The following is a 14,251-nucleotide window of genomic DNA, read 5'->3' on the forward strand; positions in this document are numbered from 1 at the left end:
ATCTTATATTTAATAATAAAATGCCTAGTCTTATTGTGATTGTCGGCTTGCCTAGTTCTGTGATAGGCGGCATCACGACATGTTGATGCTTGGAACGTGAAAAGTTGGTATCAAAGCCTAGGTTACATAGGTCTCACGAGTCATGAGCAGGTTTAGTAGAGTCTTGCGGATCGGTACGGAGATGCCTATACTTATCCTCGAGTGGTTGCCGAATCCTTAGTAAAACTTCACATTCTTGTATTCTTGTCGTGGTAATTTGTTGATTCCATAAACTAAACTTCTGTTATTCTATTCTCACACAGATGGTGAGTACACGTTCTACCGGATCAGGCGGACGACCACCAGTACCACCAGCTAGGGCCACGAGAGGCTGGGGCTGCGGTAGAAGCAGAGGTGCAGCTTGTACAGTAGCTAGAGTAGCACCTGTAGACCCACCAATTGCTTCAGCTCAGGAGCAGGTTCCAGATATGGTTGAGTCGATGGGACCAGCTCAGGCACCAGCTGCGCCTATTGTGATTCCAGGCCTTCAGGAGGCTTTGGCCCAGATATGGACTTTTTGCACTAGCCTTACTTAGGCGGTTTCAGTTCAGGCCGCACCAGCCACTTCTCAGGCCGGAGGTACTCAGACTCCCGCAGCCCGTACTCCAGAGCAGGTAGTGCAGGGACTCCAGACATCGGGGGTACAACCAGCCCAGCCGGTTGCAGTTACTCAGGCCTAGGTGGGTCCCGTTATAAGTGATGAAGAGCAGAAGAGACTAGAGAGGTTTGGGAGGCTCAAGCCTCCAACATTCAGTGGGGCTGAGTCAGAGGATGCTCAGGACTTCTTGGATAGGTGCCAGTAGATTCTTCGCACGGCGGGTATTCTGGAGACTAGTGGGATCTCATTTACTACTTTTCAGCTGATAGGGCGGCCTTCAGATGGTGGGAGACCTATGAGCGGGGTAGGACAGCCGGTGCTGCACCACTTTCATGGCACGAGTTCTCCGTTCTCTTTTTGGAGAAGTTTGTACCACCGACCTACCGGGAGGAGTTGCATAGGAAGTTTGAGCAGCTACGCTATGAGGGTATGTTTGTGACTGAGTATGAGATGAGATTTTCAAAGTTGGCTCATCACACGATCTAGTTGGTTCCCACAGAGAGAAAAAGGATTAGGAGGTTCATTGATGGCCTCAGCTATCAGTTGCATTTTGTTATGAATTGGGAGAATGCATCAGGTGCTAGGTTTGACGAGGTGGTTGATATTGCTCGGTGACTAGAGTTAGTCCACAGTTAGGAGTGTACGGAGAGAGAGGGCAAGAGACCTCGTGGTTCGGGTGGTTCCATCGATGTTTCCTCTGGGAGTCAGTCCCACCACAGCAGGGGTCGTCCTTATAGGCCCACTCAGATGGCTCATCCAGTTCATCGTGGTGCATCAATTAGCCATGACTCTTACAGTTCTCATTCGGGTCAGTCATCATTCAGGGTATAACCAACGCGGAGTTCTTACCATGCCTCGTCTTCTCAGGTTTCTATAGGCAGTTCCTCGGATTATCAGGAGCACTAGCTCCATCAGAGGAGGGGTTGTTTCTAGTGCGGGGAATTGAGTCATCTCAAGAGGGATTGCCCTAGACTGTTAAGTGGGGTTCCACAGTAGATTTCTCGGACGATGATAACAGCACCAGCAGCTACACCACTCGCTCAGCCAGCTCGGGGTGGGGCTCAGGCAGCTAGAGGTCGCCCTAGAGGAGGAGGCTGATCAGGTGGTGGTCAAGCTCGATTCTATGCCATTCCTACCGGGCTAGAGGCCGTCACTTCAGACATAGTGATCACATGTATTGTTTTGGTGTGCCACATGGATGCTTCCACATTATTTCACCCTGGTTCTACATATTCCTATGTATCATCTTATTTTACTCATTATTTGGATATGCTCCGTGAGTCCTTAGTTTCACCTGTTCATGTATATATGCCGGTGGGCGATACTATTATTGTGGATTGTGTGTATCGATCGTGTGTGGGGACTATTAGGGGATTGGAGACTAGAGTTGATCTCTTATGGCTTAGTATGGTTGATTTCGACATGATTTTGGGTATGGATTGGTTGTCTCCATGTCATGCTATTCTGAATTGTCACGCAAAGACCGTGACGTTGGCGATGTCGAGGTTGCCGAGGATTGAGTGGAGAGGTTCTCTAGATTATGTTCCCAGTAGGGTGATTTCTTATCTGAAGGCCCAACGGATGGTTGGGAAGGAATATTTGTCGTATTTGGCTTTTTGTGAGGGATGTTGGTGCTGATACTCATACTATTGATTCTGTTCTGGTAGTGCGAGACTTTCTGGATGTGTTTCCTACAGACCTGCCGGGCATGCCACCCGACAGGGATATTGATTTTGGTATTGACTTGGTGCCAGGCACTCAGCCCATGTCTATTCCTCTGTATCGTATGGCATCAACAGAGTTGAAGGAATTGAAAGATTAGCTTTAGGAGCTTCTTGATAAGGGGTTTATTAGGCCTAGTGTGTTACCTTGGGGTGCACTGTTCTATTCATAAAGAAGAAGGATAGTACTATGCGGATGTGCATCGACTATAGGCAGTTGAATAAAGTTACAATCAAAACCAAATATCCTTTGCAGCGCATTGATGATCTATTTGACCAACTTCTGGGAGCGAGGGTATTCTCTAAGATTGATTTGAGGTCTGGGTATCACCAGTTGAAAATTTGGGACAAAGATAGTCTGAAGATGGCATTCAGGACCCACTACGGTCAATATGAGTTCCTTGTGATGTCAGTTAGGATGACCAACGCTTAGCGACATTCATGCATCTAATCAATAATGTATTTTATCCATATCTTGATTCGTTTGTCATCATATTCATTGATGATATCCTGGTGTACTCACGTAGCCAGCAGGAGCATGCCCAGTATTTGAGGATTGTACTACAGAGGTTGAGGGAGGAGAAGCTTTATTGCAAGTTCTCCAAGTGTGAGTTTTGACTCAAATCGGTGGTATTCTAGGGGCACGTGGTGTCTAGTGAGGGGATTAAGGTGGATCCAAAGAAGCTAGAGGCGGTTCAGAGTTGGCCTAGACCGTCTTCAGCTACTGAGATTCGGAGTTTTCTAGGTTGGCCGGATATTATCGCCATTGCAGCACCTTTGACCAGGTTGACCCAGAAGGGTGCGCCATTCAGGTGGTCGGATGAGTGTGAGGAGAGCTTTTAGAAGCTCAAGACTACCTTGACCACAGCTCCAGTTCTAGTTTTTCCTTAGGCATCTGGTTCGTATACAGTGTATTGTGATGCTTTTCAGATTGGTATTGGGTGTGTCTTGATGAAGGAGGGTAGAGTAATAGATTATGGTTCGTGCCAGTTGAAGCCCCATGAGAAGAACTACCATGTTCATGATTTGGAGTGGGTAACCATCGTTCATACATTGAAGATTTGGAAGCATTATCTCTACGGTGTGTCTTGTGAGGTATTTACGGATCATCGAAGTATCCAGCACTTATTCAAACAAAAGGATCTAAATTTGAGGAAGCGAAGATGGTTGGAGCTGCTAAAGGACTATGATATTACCATTATGTATCATCTCGGGAAGGCCAATATGGTGGATGATGCCTTGAGTAAGAAGGCGGTGAGTATGGGAAGTCTTGCATTTATTCTGGCAGGTGAGAGACCGCTTGCATCAGATATTCAGGCCTTGACCAATCCGTTCGGGAGATTAGATGTTTCGGAGCCCAGTCGGGTTCTAGCTTGTGTGGTATCTCAGTCTTCCTTATATGATCGAATCAGAGGCTGTCAGTATGATGATCCCCATTTGCTTGTCCTTAAGGACACGGTTCAGCACAGTGATGCCAAGGATGGTATTATTGGAGATGATACGGAGTTGCGGATGTAGGGTCGGATTTGTGTGCCCAATGTGGATGGGCTACGTGAGTTGATTCTTCAAGAGGCCCACAGTTTGTGGTTTTCCATTCATCCGGGTGCCGCAAAGATGTATTAGGACTTGAGGCAACACTATTGGTGGAGGATGAAGAAGGATATAGTGGATTTTGTAGCTCGGTGCCGAAATTATCAGCAGGTGAAGTATGAGTATTAGAGATCGGCCGGACTACTTCAGAGGCTTGAGATTCCAGAGTGAAAATGGGAGCGTATCACCATGGATTTTATAGTTGGGCTCCCACGGACTTCGAGGAAGTTTGATGTTATTTGGGTGATTGTGGATCGGTTGACCAAGTCTCCGCATTCCATCCCAGTTGGGACTACTTATTCTTCGGAGCGGTTGGCTGAGATCTACATCTGTGAGATTGTTCTCCTTCACGGTATGCCGTTGTCAATCATTTCAGATCAGGGCACATAGTTTACAATGCAGGTTTGGAGAGCAGTGCAGTGAGAGTTAGGCACACGGGATGAGTTGAGTACAGCATTCCACCCTCAGACGGACGAACAGTCCAAGCGCACTATTCAGATATTGGAGGATATGTTATGCGCTTGTGTCATAGATTTCGGGGGTTCTTGGGATTAATTTTTACCGCTTGCAGAGTTTGCCTACAACAACAACTACCAATCAAGTATTCAGATGGCTCTGTATGAGGCTTTGTATGAGAGACGGTGTCGGTCTCTGGTGGGTTGGTTTGAGCTGGGTGAGGCTAGGCTATTGGGTACTGATTTGGTTCAGGATACTTTGGACAAGTTTAAATTGATTCGGGATTGGCTTCACACGGCGCATTCTGGACAGAAGAGTTATACCTGTCAAAAGGTTCGTGATGTTGCTTACATGGTGGAGGAGAAGGTACTACTCAGAGTTTCACCCATGAAGGGTGTCATGAGGTTCGGGAAGAAGGGAAAGTTGAGCCCTCGTTATATTGGGCTTTTAAGGTACTTGAGAGGATTGGGGAGGTGGCTTACAAGCTTGCATTTTCGCCTAGTCTATCGAGTGTTCACTAGTATTTCATGTTTCCATGCTTCGGAAGTACATCGGCGATCCATCTCATTTTTTGGATTTCAGCACGGTTCAGTTGGATGGCGATTTGACTTATGATGTAGAGCCGGTGGCCATTTTGGATCAGCAGGTTCGAAAGTTGAGGTCAAAGAACATAGCTTCAGTAAAGGTGCAGTGGAGAGGTCAGCCAGTCGAGGAGGCTACTTGGGAGACTGAGCAGGAGATGCGGAGCAGATATCCATGCCTATTTGAGACTCCATGTATGATTCTAGACCCGTTCGAGTACGAACATTTGTTTGGGAGGGGGGGGATGTAACGACCCGGCCATTTGTTTTGATTGTTATAGCTTTGTTCCCTCATTTACTACTTATTCCATGCTCAATTGTTGTTATATGACTCGCCATGGTGGTTGGTTTGGTTCCCGGGATATTTCAGAATGAATTGGGATACTTAGTCCCATGGTTGGAAGTCTAAGTTGAAAGAGTTGACCGGATGTTGACTTATGTGTAAATGGCTTCGAAATAGAGTTTTGACGGTTCCGATAACTCCATAGGGTTATTTGTTACTTAGGAATGTGTCCAGATAGTGATTTGGCGGTTCGTAGGTGATTTTGACTTGAAATGGCGAAAGCTGGAAATTAGAAGTTTAGAGAGTTGAGAAGTTTAACCGAGAGTTGACTTTGTGATTACCGGGCTTGAATTTTTATTTCAAAAGTTAGATAGGTCTATGTTGTGATTTATGACTTGTGTGCAAAGTTTGAGGTTAATCGGAGTTGATTTGATAGGTTTCGGCATCGATTGTGGAAGTTGGAATTCACTAGTTTTCATTAGGCTTGAATTGGGGTGCGATTCATATTTTTGATACTGTTTGATGTGATTTAAGGCCTTGACTAAGTTCGTATCGTGTTTTAGGACCTATTGGTATGTTTGGTTGAGGTCCCAGGGGCCTCGGGTGGATTTTAAATGGTTAAAGGATCGAATTTGGCTCAAGTGTTATACTGAGGTGCTTCATATCTGGTGTCATCGCACCTGCGGTGGGATTAGCGGCAGGTGCGGAGCCGCAGAAGTAGCTAAGTTTGCGCAGCTGCAAAGAGGAGGAAGGAAACTGGGGGTCGCAGGTATGGAAGGGTTTTCGCAGATGCGGATGCGCATCTATGCATGATCAACCGTAGAAGCGGATTTGGGCAGGCAGCGTTGGAGTCGCAGAAGCGAGGGGTGGTTCGCAGATGCGGTCCCACAGGTTCGAAGCTGTGGGTTTCGTAGAAGCGACGGTTTCTCCGCATAAGCGGGAGCGCAGGTGCGAGCCCAGGCTTCGCTAGTGCGGAAATGCCTGGGCAGTGTTTAAATTCGAGGGTTCCGAGATTTTTATCATTTTTGGACTTTTGAAGCTCGGTTAGAGACAATTTTTGAGAGGTATTTCATGATATTTTCTTGAGGTAAGCCACCTTTGATTATTTTTACTCGATAATATTGAATACCCATTGAATTTCCCTCATAGATTTGGTGTTTTTGAAGTGAAAAATTGGGGATTTTGACCCATGTATTAGAGAGTGAAAATTGGAGGTTTGAGTGGCGATTTGGAGTTGGAATTTGGTAATTTTGGTATGGTTGGACTCGTGGTTCAATGGGTGTTCGGATTTTGTAACTTTTGTTGGATTTTGAGACATGGGCTCGGGGTTAACTTTTTGAGTTGACTTTTTGACTTTTGATTAAGAACTTAGCATTTTCATATGGAATTGATTCCGATAGCTTGTGTTGATTGTATCGAGTTATTTGTGGTTAGATTCGAGGCGTTCAGAGGCCGATTCGCGAGGCAAGGGCTTGCTAGAGGAGTAATGCGATTTGCTTGAGGTAAGTATCGTATTTAAACCCGGTTGAGTCACCAGTTTCCTGAATTGTTGTGATAGCCATGTGCTATATTGGGTGCGCACATGCGTGGGGATGAGCCCATGTGCGGTCATCGGGGTTATATTTTCATGTTCGGGTTGTGCTCGGGCTCTTATAAGCGTAGCATTGGCTGTTAAGCTTTAAGCTATGATATCTCACATGTTGTTACAGTTTATGTGATCTATTTGAGCCATGCTGAGGCTAAATAGAGGTTTAATCCCTGAACGAACTAGATAAATGCTTTTTCAGTGATGAAATTGCCGATTTAAGCTACGATAGCATACTTTGCATATGCCTATACTTTAGCATGTCATTTATACTAGTCTAGGAGTATGAGAATCTTATTTCATTCACCATATACATGTATACTTGTTTAATTGCTTCTGTATGATATGTTTGGACTGGAGGCCTGTGACTATGCCGGGCGGATTATGTTATTGGCACATGAAACATTGACACTTGCACTAATAAGTCGAACCTTAGGAGAAGCAGAAACTAGATATCCAAACTTAGAAACATTGACACTTGCACTAATAAGCGCTTCTAGAAAGTTAAGACGGTACTTTAAATGTCACCCAGAATGCGTATTAACCACTTACCCACTTCGTAATATTTTGTACAAGCCCGAACTGTCGGGCTGATTGGCCAATTGCGCCGTCGAACTTAGTGGGTACGACATCGAATATCAACCCCGGACGGCCATCAAGTCTCAAATTTTAGCGGACTTTGTGGCCGATTTCACGCCAACCCTCGTACCCGAATTTGAAAAGGAAATATTGTTAAAATCGGGTACGTCATCGGGGGTATGGACCCTTTTCACAAACGGTGCTTCAAATGTGAAGGGGTCCGGGCTAGGCATCGTTTTGAAGGTGCCCACGGGTAGCACTATTAGGCAATCTATCAAAACTTCTAGGTTGACTAACAATGAGGCCGAGTACGAGGCCATGATTGCAGGTCACGAGCTAGATAAAATCTTAGGGAAAGAAGTCATTGAAGCCAAGTGTAACTCTTTACTGGTGGTGAACCAAGTAAACAAAACCTTCGAAATTCGAGAGAATAGAATGCAAAGGTATTTGGACAAGCTGCATGTAACTTTGCACCGTTTCAAGGAATGGACTTCACTATATGTACCTCGAGAACAAAACAGTGAGGCCGATGCACTTGCAAACTTGGGGTCATCGGTCGAGGAATATGAGGTCAGCTCGGGGACTGTCATTCAACTCTCGAGATCTGTGATCGAGGAAGGTCATGCCGAGATAAACTCTACAAGCTTAACCTGGGATAGGAGGAATAAATATATTGAATACTTGAAGAATGGAAAGCTCCCATCGGACCCTAAAGAGTCGAGGACCCTACGACCCAAAGTTGCTCGATTCACATTGGTTGAAGATGGAACATTATGCAGAAGAACATTCGATGGACCATTGGCAGTGTGCTTAGGACCAGGAGGCACCGATTATGTTTTACGAGAGGTCCATGAAGGCACTTGTGGGAACCACTCCGGCGCCGAATCACTGATTCACAAAATCATTAGAACAGGATATTACTGGGATAGCATAGAAAAAGATACTAAGGAGTTTGTTCGAAAATGTGATAAATGTCAAAGGTTTGCACCGTTGATCCATCATCCCGGAGAACAACTTCATTCAATCCTATCCTCATGGCCATTCATGAAATGGGGGATGGATATCGTCGGCCCTCTTCCATCGGCCCCAGGTAAAGCTAAGTTCATTTTATTTATGACTGACAATTTCTCTAAATGGGTTGAAGCACAGGCGTTCGAGAAAGTGAGAGAAAAAGAGGTTATAGACTTCATTTGGGATCACATCGTGTGTCGATTTGGGATACCCGCAGAAATAGTATGTGACAATGGTAAACAATTTATCGGCAGTAAAGTGACAAAATTTCTCGAAGACCATAAAATAAAAAGGATATTATCAACACTGTATCACCCTAGTGGGAACGGACAGGCCGAATCGACGAACAAGACTATCATCCAAAACCTGAAGAAAAGGTTGAACGAAGCTAAAGGGAAATGGAGAGAAATTCTACCCGAAGTCCTTTGGGCATATCAAACAACATCGAAGTCCAGTACAGGGGAAACTCCGTTTTCCTTAGTGTATGGCTCTGAAGCCTTAATTCCAGTCGAAGTCGGAGTACCCAGCGCAAGGTTTTGACATGCATCGGATGAATCGAACCACGAGGATATAAATACTAGCCTCGAATTATTAGATGAAAAATGAGAAGCGACACTCGTTTGAATGGTTTCACAAAAGCAACGAATCGAAAGGTACTACAATAGAAGAACCAACCTTCGCCACTTCAAGGTTGGGAACTTGGTCCTAAGGAAGGTCACCATCAACACTCGAGATCCTAATGAAGGGAAGCTCGGCCCGAATTGGGAAGGACCCTATCAAGTCCTTGATATAGTCGGAAAAGGGTCTTATAAATTCGGAACGATGGACGGCGAACCACTGCCAAACAACTGGAACATATCACTTCTCAAACGATATTATTATTAAGTATGACTTTCTCTCTTTTTCGTTTATATATATTCGACGCTAACTCATTGCAGGAGTTCGACCAAAGACATCGAGACCTCAGGTTTTAAAGTACATGTTGCACTCTACCTGAGGACAATTCAATAGTATCGAAGGCTTCTTTGCAATCAACCTCGAATATTGGAGGGCATCACCCTCGGATAATGTATTCTCGAGAATAGTATTTCATATCAAAGGGCCTCTATATGGAAGCTTTGTAATAGGCCAAATGGTCAAGTAAACAGTGTCCATATAGATTACTCGAGCCCCGATGGCAAAACATGTGCGCATGTATAAATTATTCAAAGAAGCATTCTCTCTTCATTAAACATTTCGTGTCTCGAAGAACATTTTCTACTATACAAACCTCATGCCTATGATATTGTGAGAAACGGCTCAAGAGCCAAAGTGCAAATATATACTCGGGGACTGCCATCGATGATAGGCATATTCGAGTTATCTAAACTCAAAGTCATATGACCTCAAAGAGGCACCCCTTGATCTATAGGCCAAGGCCACCATTCTTGGGGACTGACATTTCAAACAAATTCGAAATGTTATTGGGAAATAAGCCCAAGAGGCATACCCGAAGGCTACGGCCAAACTAAAGGCTACGGCCAAAATACATACCTAAAGGCTACGACCAAACTAAAGGCTACGGCCTAAATAACGCGGCTCAGAGATGTCCGAATTCCTCAATAATGATAGGCCTTCAAATTCTATGAAAAACCGGTTTAAAAAGGCTACCCTACCTCGGCAAATAATCAAAAGGGTTTCGATAAAAATAGCCCTCGAAAAACCTTAAGAGGTATCAAATTATCTTAACACAAACATGCTAAGGCACAAAAAGAAAAAGGGTTTCAACCAACATCGAACCCTCAAAAAACCCAATGGGTAAAAAGGCATAAAGAAATTTTTACTATGTCTTTTAAGCCGAAAGGGAGAAATAATAGCCATCTTTTAGAGGCCATATGGGCCCAACCTAAAAGGGCCTAAGGGCCAATACATTTAGAGTTCGAGACCTTATTCTCACTCAACTCGGACCTAAGGGTTCCACGATTCCAAGTTCAAATAAAGCTGACTTGAATTTAGCTCAAAGATCCGCCATAAAACCTTAAGGGATATGTTACTGTAAGTTCGAAAATTACCCATTATTTGATAAAAACCCTAAGGGTTTGTTCTATTCTAAGTTTGAAACTTACTCAAACTTAGATATAAAAATAGTGCAGTCATGGCATCGATCAAGCCATCCGAAATCTCGAACATATTATTGAGCTCGGGGACTCGCCCTTGCGTGTCTAAAAAACCTAATGGTTTGTTTTAAGTTCGAGTTAGTGTTCACTCGATTACAGAGGCTGCAACAACAAAATTTTCACAAGGCAAAAGCACAAAATATGTTTGAACATAAAACTGAGAAGACATGCAAAAGAAGTTTTTCTATTATATATTGGTAAAAAGGGTTATGTACAAGAGACCGATCAAGGTCTTACAAAAAGAGAAACTAAGTCCTAACTACGGCCGGTTTCGACCTCTTCTCCGGGAGCAACTTCTCCTTCAGACCCCTCATCGGATCTACCTCGACTGCCTTCTTTATCATCGTCTTTGTCATCAAAGGAGGCAAGATGCCTGGCTTCAGCTTCAAGCACCTTGGCTCGGGCTATCTCCTTGGAGAGGTCAAAACCTCGAGCATGGATTTCCTCGAGGGTTTCCCTCAGGGATTAACACTTTGCCGAGTCAATAATCAATCGCTCTCAGTTAGAAGCCTCCCAAGCTGCATTTGAGTAGCCTTAGCATCGGCCTGGTACATGGCAATGGACTTGTCCGCCAAGACCTTTGTCTTTTCGATCTACGCCTTGGCCTCAACAAGCCCGGTTTCAAGCTCATCGATCCTCTTGGCTTGGGCCGAACTTTTCTCTTTGATGCCCCGAAGTTGAACGTCGGCCGATGACAGTTTGGCCAAGGTAGTTTCTTTTTCCGCAGCCAGGCGGTCCATATTCTCCTTCCACCGATCACAATCGGCCTTGACCTGATCGACTTCTCCCCGAAGCAGCTTAGTCCTTTCGACCTTTTGCTGCAGCTGAGATAGTGAAGTATTAGCCTCCACAGTTGGGTCGAGTCCATACTCTATCAAAAGGATGGTTACCTGTTTATCTAGCTCGGCCTCTTCCTCACAAACCTTGGCCAAATCCGCTTGAAAGTCCTTTATAGTTTCGTCATTTTGGCCACAAAGAAGCTTCAGAGCGTTCCTCTCCTCCGAGACCTTTTGGAGCTCGGTTTCACACTGGCTAAGGTCAGCTCGAAACTTGGCGAAGTCCTGTACAAAAAAAGGAAAACAAAATTCAGATTTAGAGAAAAAAGAGTACAGAAAAGAAGTACAGTAACTGATTCTTACCCGAGATAAGAGACATTGGGCCTCTTCTAAAAGAATAGAAGCGTCACTGATATCAGACGCATCATCGACTCCAGTAAAGCAATCCCAAAAGGTATCCCCTACACTAGAGCCTCCGCCTATATCAGGGGTCTTCAACTCTCGAGCCTACCTTAGTGCCTCCTCAGAAAAAGTTGAAAGAGAAGGCAAGTGACATATTGTCATGGTCCCGAGCAAGTCCCTCGGGATGCTCTGATCGATCTTCGGGGTCTCAGAACCAGCTCCACCCGGTGTAGTTGCAGATGGCCAAGAAATGATCTCGACCTCTGATGATTCAGCATCCTCACCCGATTTCTTTTTGGAAGCCTCCTCGACACGAGGCTTGATTTTAGCAGCCGTTGTCGGCTCAGAAGGTTTGGTGACCTCGACGGCTTTCCTAGGTCGGACCGTCATTGCCGAGGCATTTTTCTTTTCTTCTTCTTCTTCGTCTCTCAGTCTTTGGACCGAGTCCATCGTGAGAGCGATTACTTTCCTCCTCACCCTTCGAGGTTTGGGCTTGGGATCCTCAGACTGCGCGGCACTCTTCCGCTTCTTGTCTTTCCCTGGCTTCGGAATCGTGGACCTGGTTTCTTCCTCTCCACTCAAGGGCCTCAAAATGGCATCCTTGGTTAGGCCTGCATAAAAGAAAATTAGTGATGAATGAAGTACAAAAAGTTTTTCAGAACATGAAAAAGGAGATCCTTATCGTGGTTCTTGACCTCCCATCTGCCCCTTGCCAAATCACGCCATGCGCGTTCGGCATAAGTGGAAGTTGAGGCTAACATCCGAACCCAATCTTTGAGGTCAGGCACCGCTTGAGGTATCCAAGGAATAGCTGCATGTCGAAAGGGGATATTAGGCGAAGTCGAAGAAGGTACGAAGAAAAAAGTTTAAAACATCACTTACGGTCGAAGTTCCACTCCTCAGGGAACGACATCTTCTCCTCCGGGATAATGTCGCGGGTCCTCACCTGTATAAAATGGCTCATCCAACTCCGATCCTTGTCATCATCGATGCTCGAGAACAAGGCCTTCGTTGCACGGCGTTGGAGCCTAACTAGTCCTCGATAGATTCGAGGCCGCTACAACCGCATGAGGTGATTTAAAGTAAACTCCAGCCCCTCGGCCTTGCTAGAAAAAAAAGCGCATTATGATTACTATGCGCCATAGAGAAGGGTGGATTTGGCCGAGGGTGACCTGATATCTTTTACAGAGATCAATAATCACTGGGTCGAGGGGACCCAATGTGAAGGGGTAAGTGTAAACACTTAGGAACCCCTCCATATAAGCGGTGATGCTCTCTTCGGGAGCAGGAATTTGCACCACGACCTCGGGACCCCAGTTGCAGTACCTCTTCATGGCCTCGAGGTGGCTTTTCGTTATCGAGCACATGTACATCGACACATACTTGCATCAGCCCGAGATCGATGAAGGGTTTTCGACCTTAAAGTCGGATTTTAGACTGCACGGGCCGGGAACGTACTCGTGGGGGAGCGGCTCCACCGGCGCCTTATCGCCGGACGGCCGGGAAGAGGAGCAAGAAGCTTTCTCCTTCTACGGTACGGTCTTTGAGGTTTTTGCCATTGGTATAAGTAAAGAAGGGCAAAGGAAGATGAAAAACTGGTGGTTTCGGTGCTAATAAAGGTGGCTCTACAGACGGCAAAAAGGAGGAGACGAAAAGAGAGAAGACTTAGAGGTTTGATTAGAGCAAAAGTAAAGTTTGATTCAATGAAGGAGCGGGTATTTATAGGCTCACGGCGACGGTTCGGTGGCGCTAGTGGCCGACCGCTAACTAACAGGCATTAATGATTTGGAGAACTGAACCGACAGGACATTTCGGTCACATCCGTCGCTTACGTCATGAGGACGATGTCATGATCGAGGTTTCAGAAAATCGAGGCTCAAACCATTTTTTTTCATTTTATTCCAAGAAACGCGGGGACTATCTGTATACGGTCGAAATTGAGCATGTCCAATTTTATAGGCACGAGGAGCTGCCTCGAGAGTAAGCTCGTAATAGACCAGGCTCGAGCTCAATGGCAGAGTATGGAGCATGAAGATCGAAGTGCTCGCTGAAGATCGAGACCGAGCATAGTAACGGAATGGCGAGATATTAGCAACAGACCGAAGATCTCGACGAAAATTCCGGAACAGATCGAATCAAGCGGTTATTGATACCAATCATGGGATTTGAATAACGTACCTTATTTAGGATTCCTCTACTATATAAAGAGGGACCCCATTCATTTGTAAGGGGGGAGTTTTGACTGATAAGAAAATACACAAATGTTGCTCTCTATTTCACTTACTATCCATTACGGTTCATCATTGTTTATTTTATGTTCTTTACTGTTCTTGTTATCCAACCTCGAGACCATCTCAAATCGAGGTCGAAAGCACTGCTAGAACACTGGTTTGATTTATTTTACTATTCAAATTATTTATTCAATTCCTTGTTTATCAATTGGTATTGGATTAAATCACGTATCCTTAAAATAA

General features: G+C 45.1%; 1 protein-coding gene across 1 annotated transcript; it reads right to left on the reverse strand.

Moving 5' to 3' along the window:
- Positions 1-11,192: 11,192 nt before the first annotated feature.
- LOC138909779 (uncharacterized) lies at positions 11,193-12,690 on the reverse strand. Its single transcript, XM_070200994.1, has 3 exons — positions 12,660-12,690; positions 11,895-12,388; positions 11,193-11,660 (listed from the first exon to the last, which is right to left on the reverse strand). Exons 1-3 carry the CDS (start codon positions 12,688-12,690, stop codon positions 11,193-11,195), a joined length of 993 nt encoding a protein of 330 aa, XP_070057095.1.
- Between the last annotated feature and the right edge of the window lie 1,561 nt (positions 12,691-14,251).

This window comes from Nicotiana tomentosiformis, chromosome 4, assembly GCF_000390325.3.
Source record: "Nicotiana tomentosiformis chromosome 4, ASM39032v3, whole genome shotgun sequence".
Taxonomy (NCBI): domain Eukaryota; kingdom Viridiplantae; phylum Streptophyta; class Magnoliopsida; order Solanales; family Solanaceae; genus Nicotiana; species Nicotiana tomentosiformis.

Bases quoted from the DNA above. Each gene is read 5' to 3' on its own strand.
- LOC138909779 (XM_070200994.1), bottom strand. From the start codon at position 12,690: ATGTCGTTCCCTGAGGAGTGGAACTTCGACC. The intron at 12,389-12,659 runs GTAAGTGATGTT...TCTTTTATGCAG, and splicing joins TGAGGAGTGGAACTTCGACC to GCCTAACCAAGGATGCCATT. The intron at 11,661-11,894 runs GCACTAAGGTAG...TTTTTTGTACAG, and splicing joins TTTCAACTTTTTCTGAGGAG to GACTTCGCCAAGTTTCGAGC.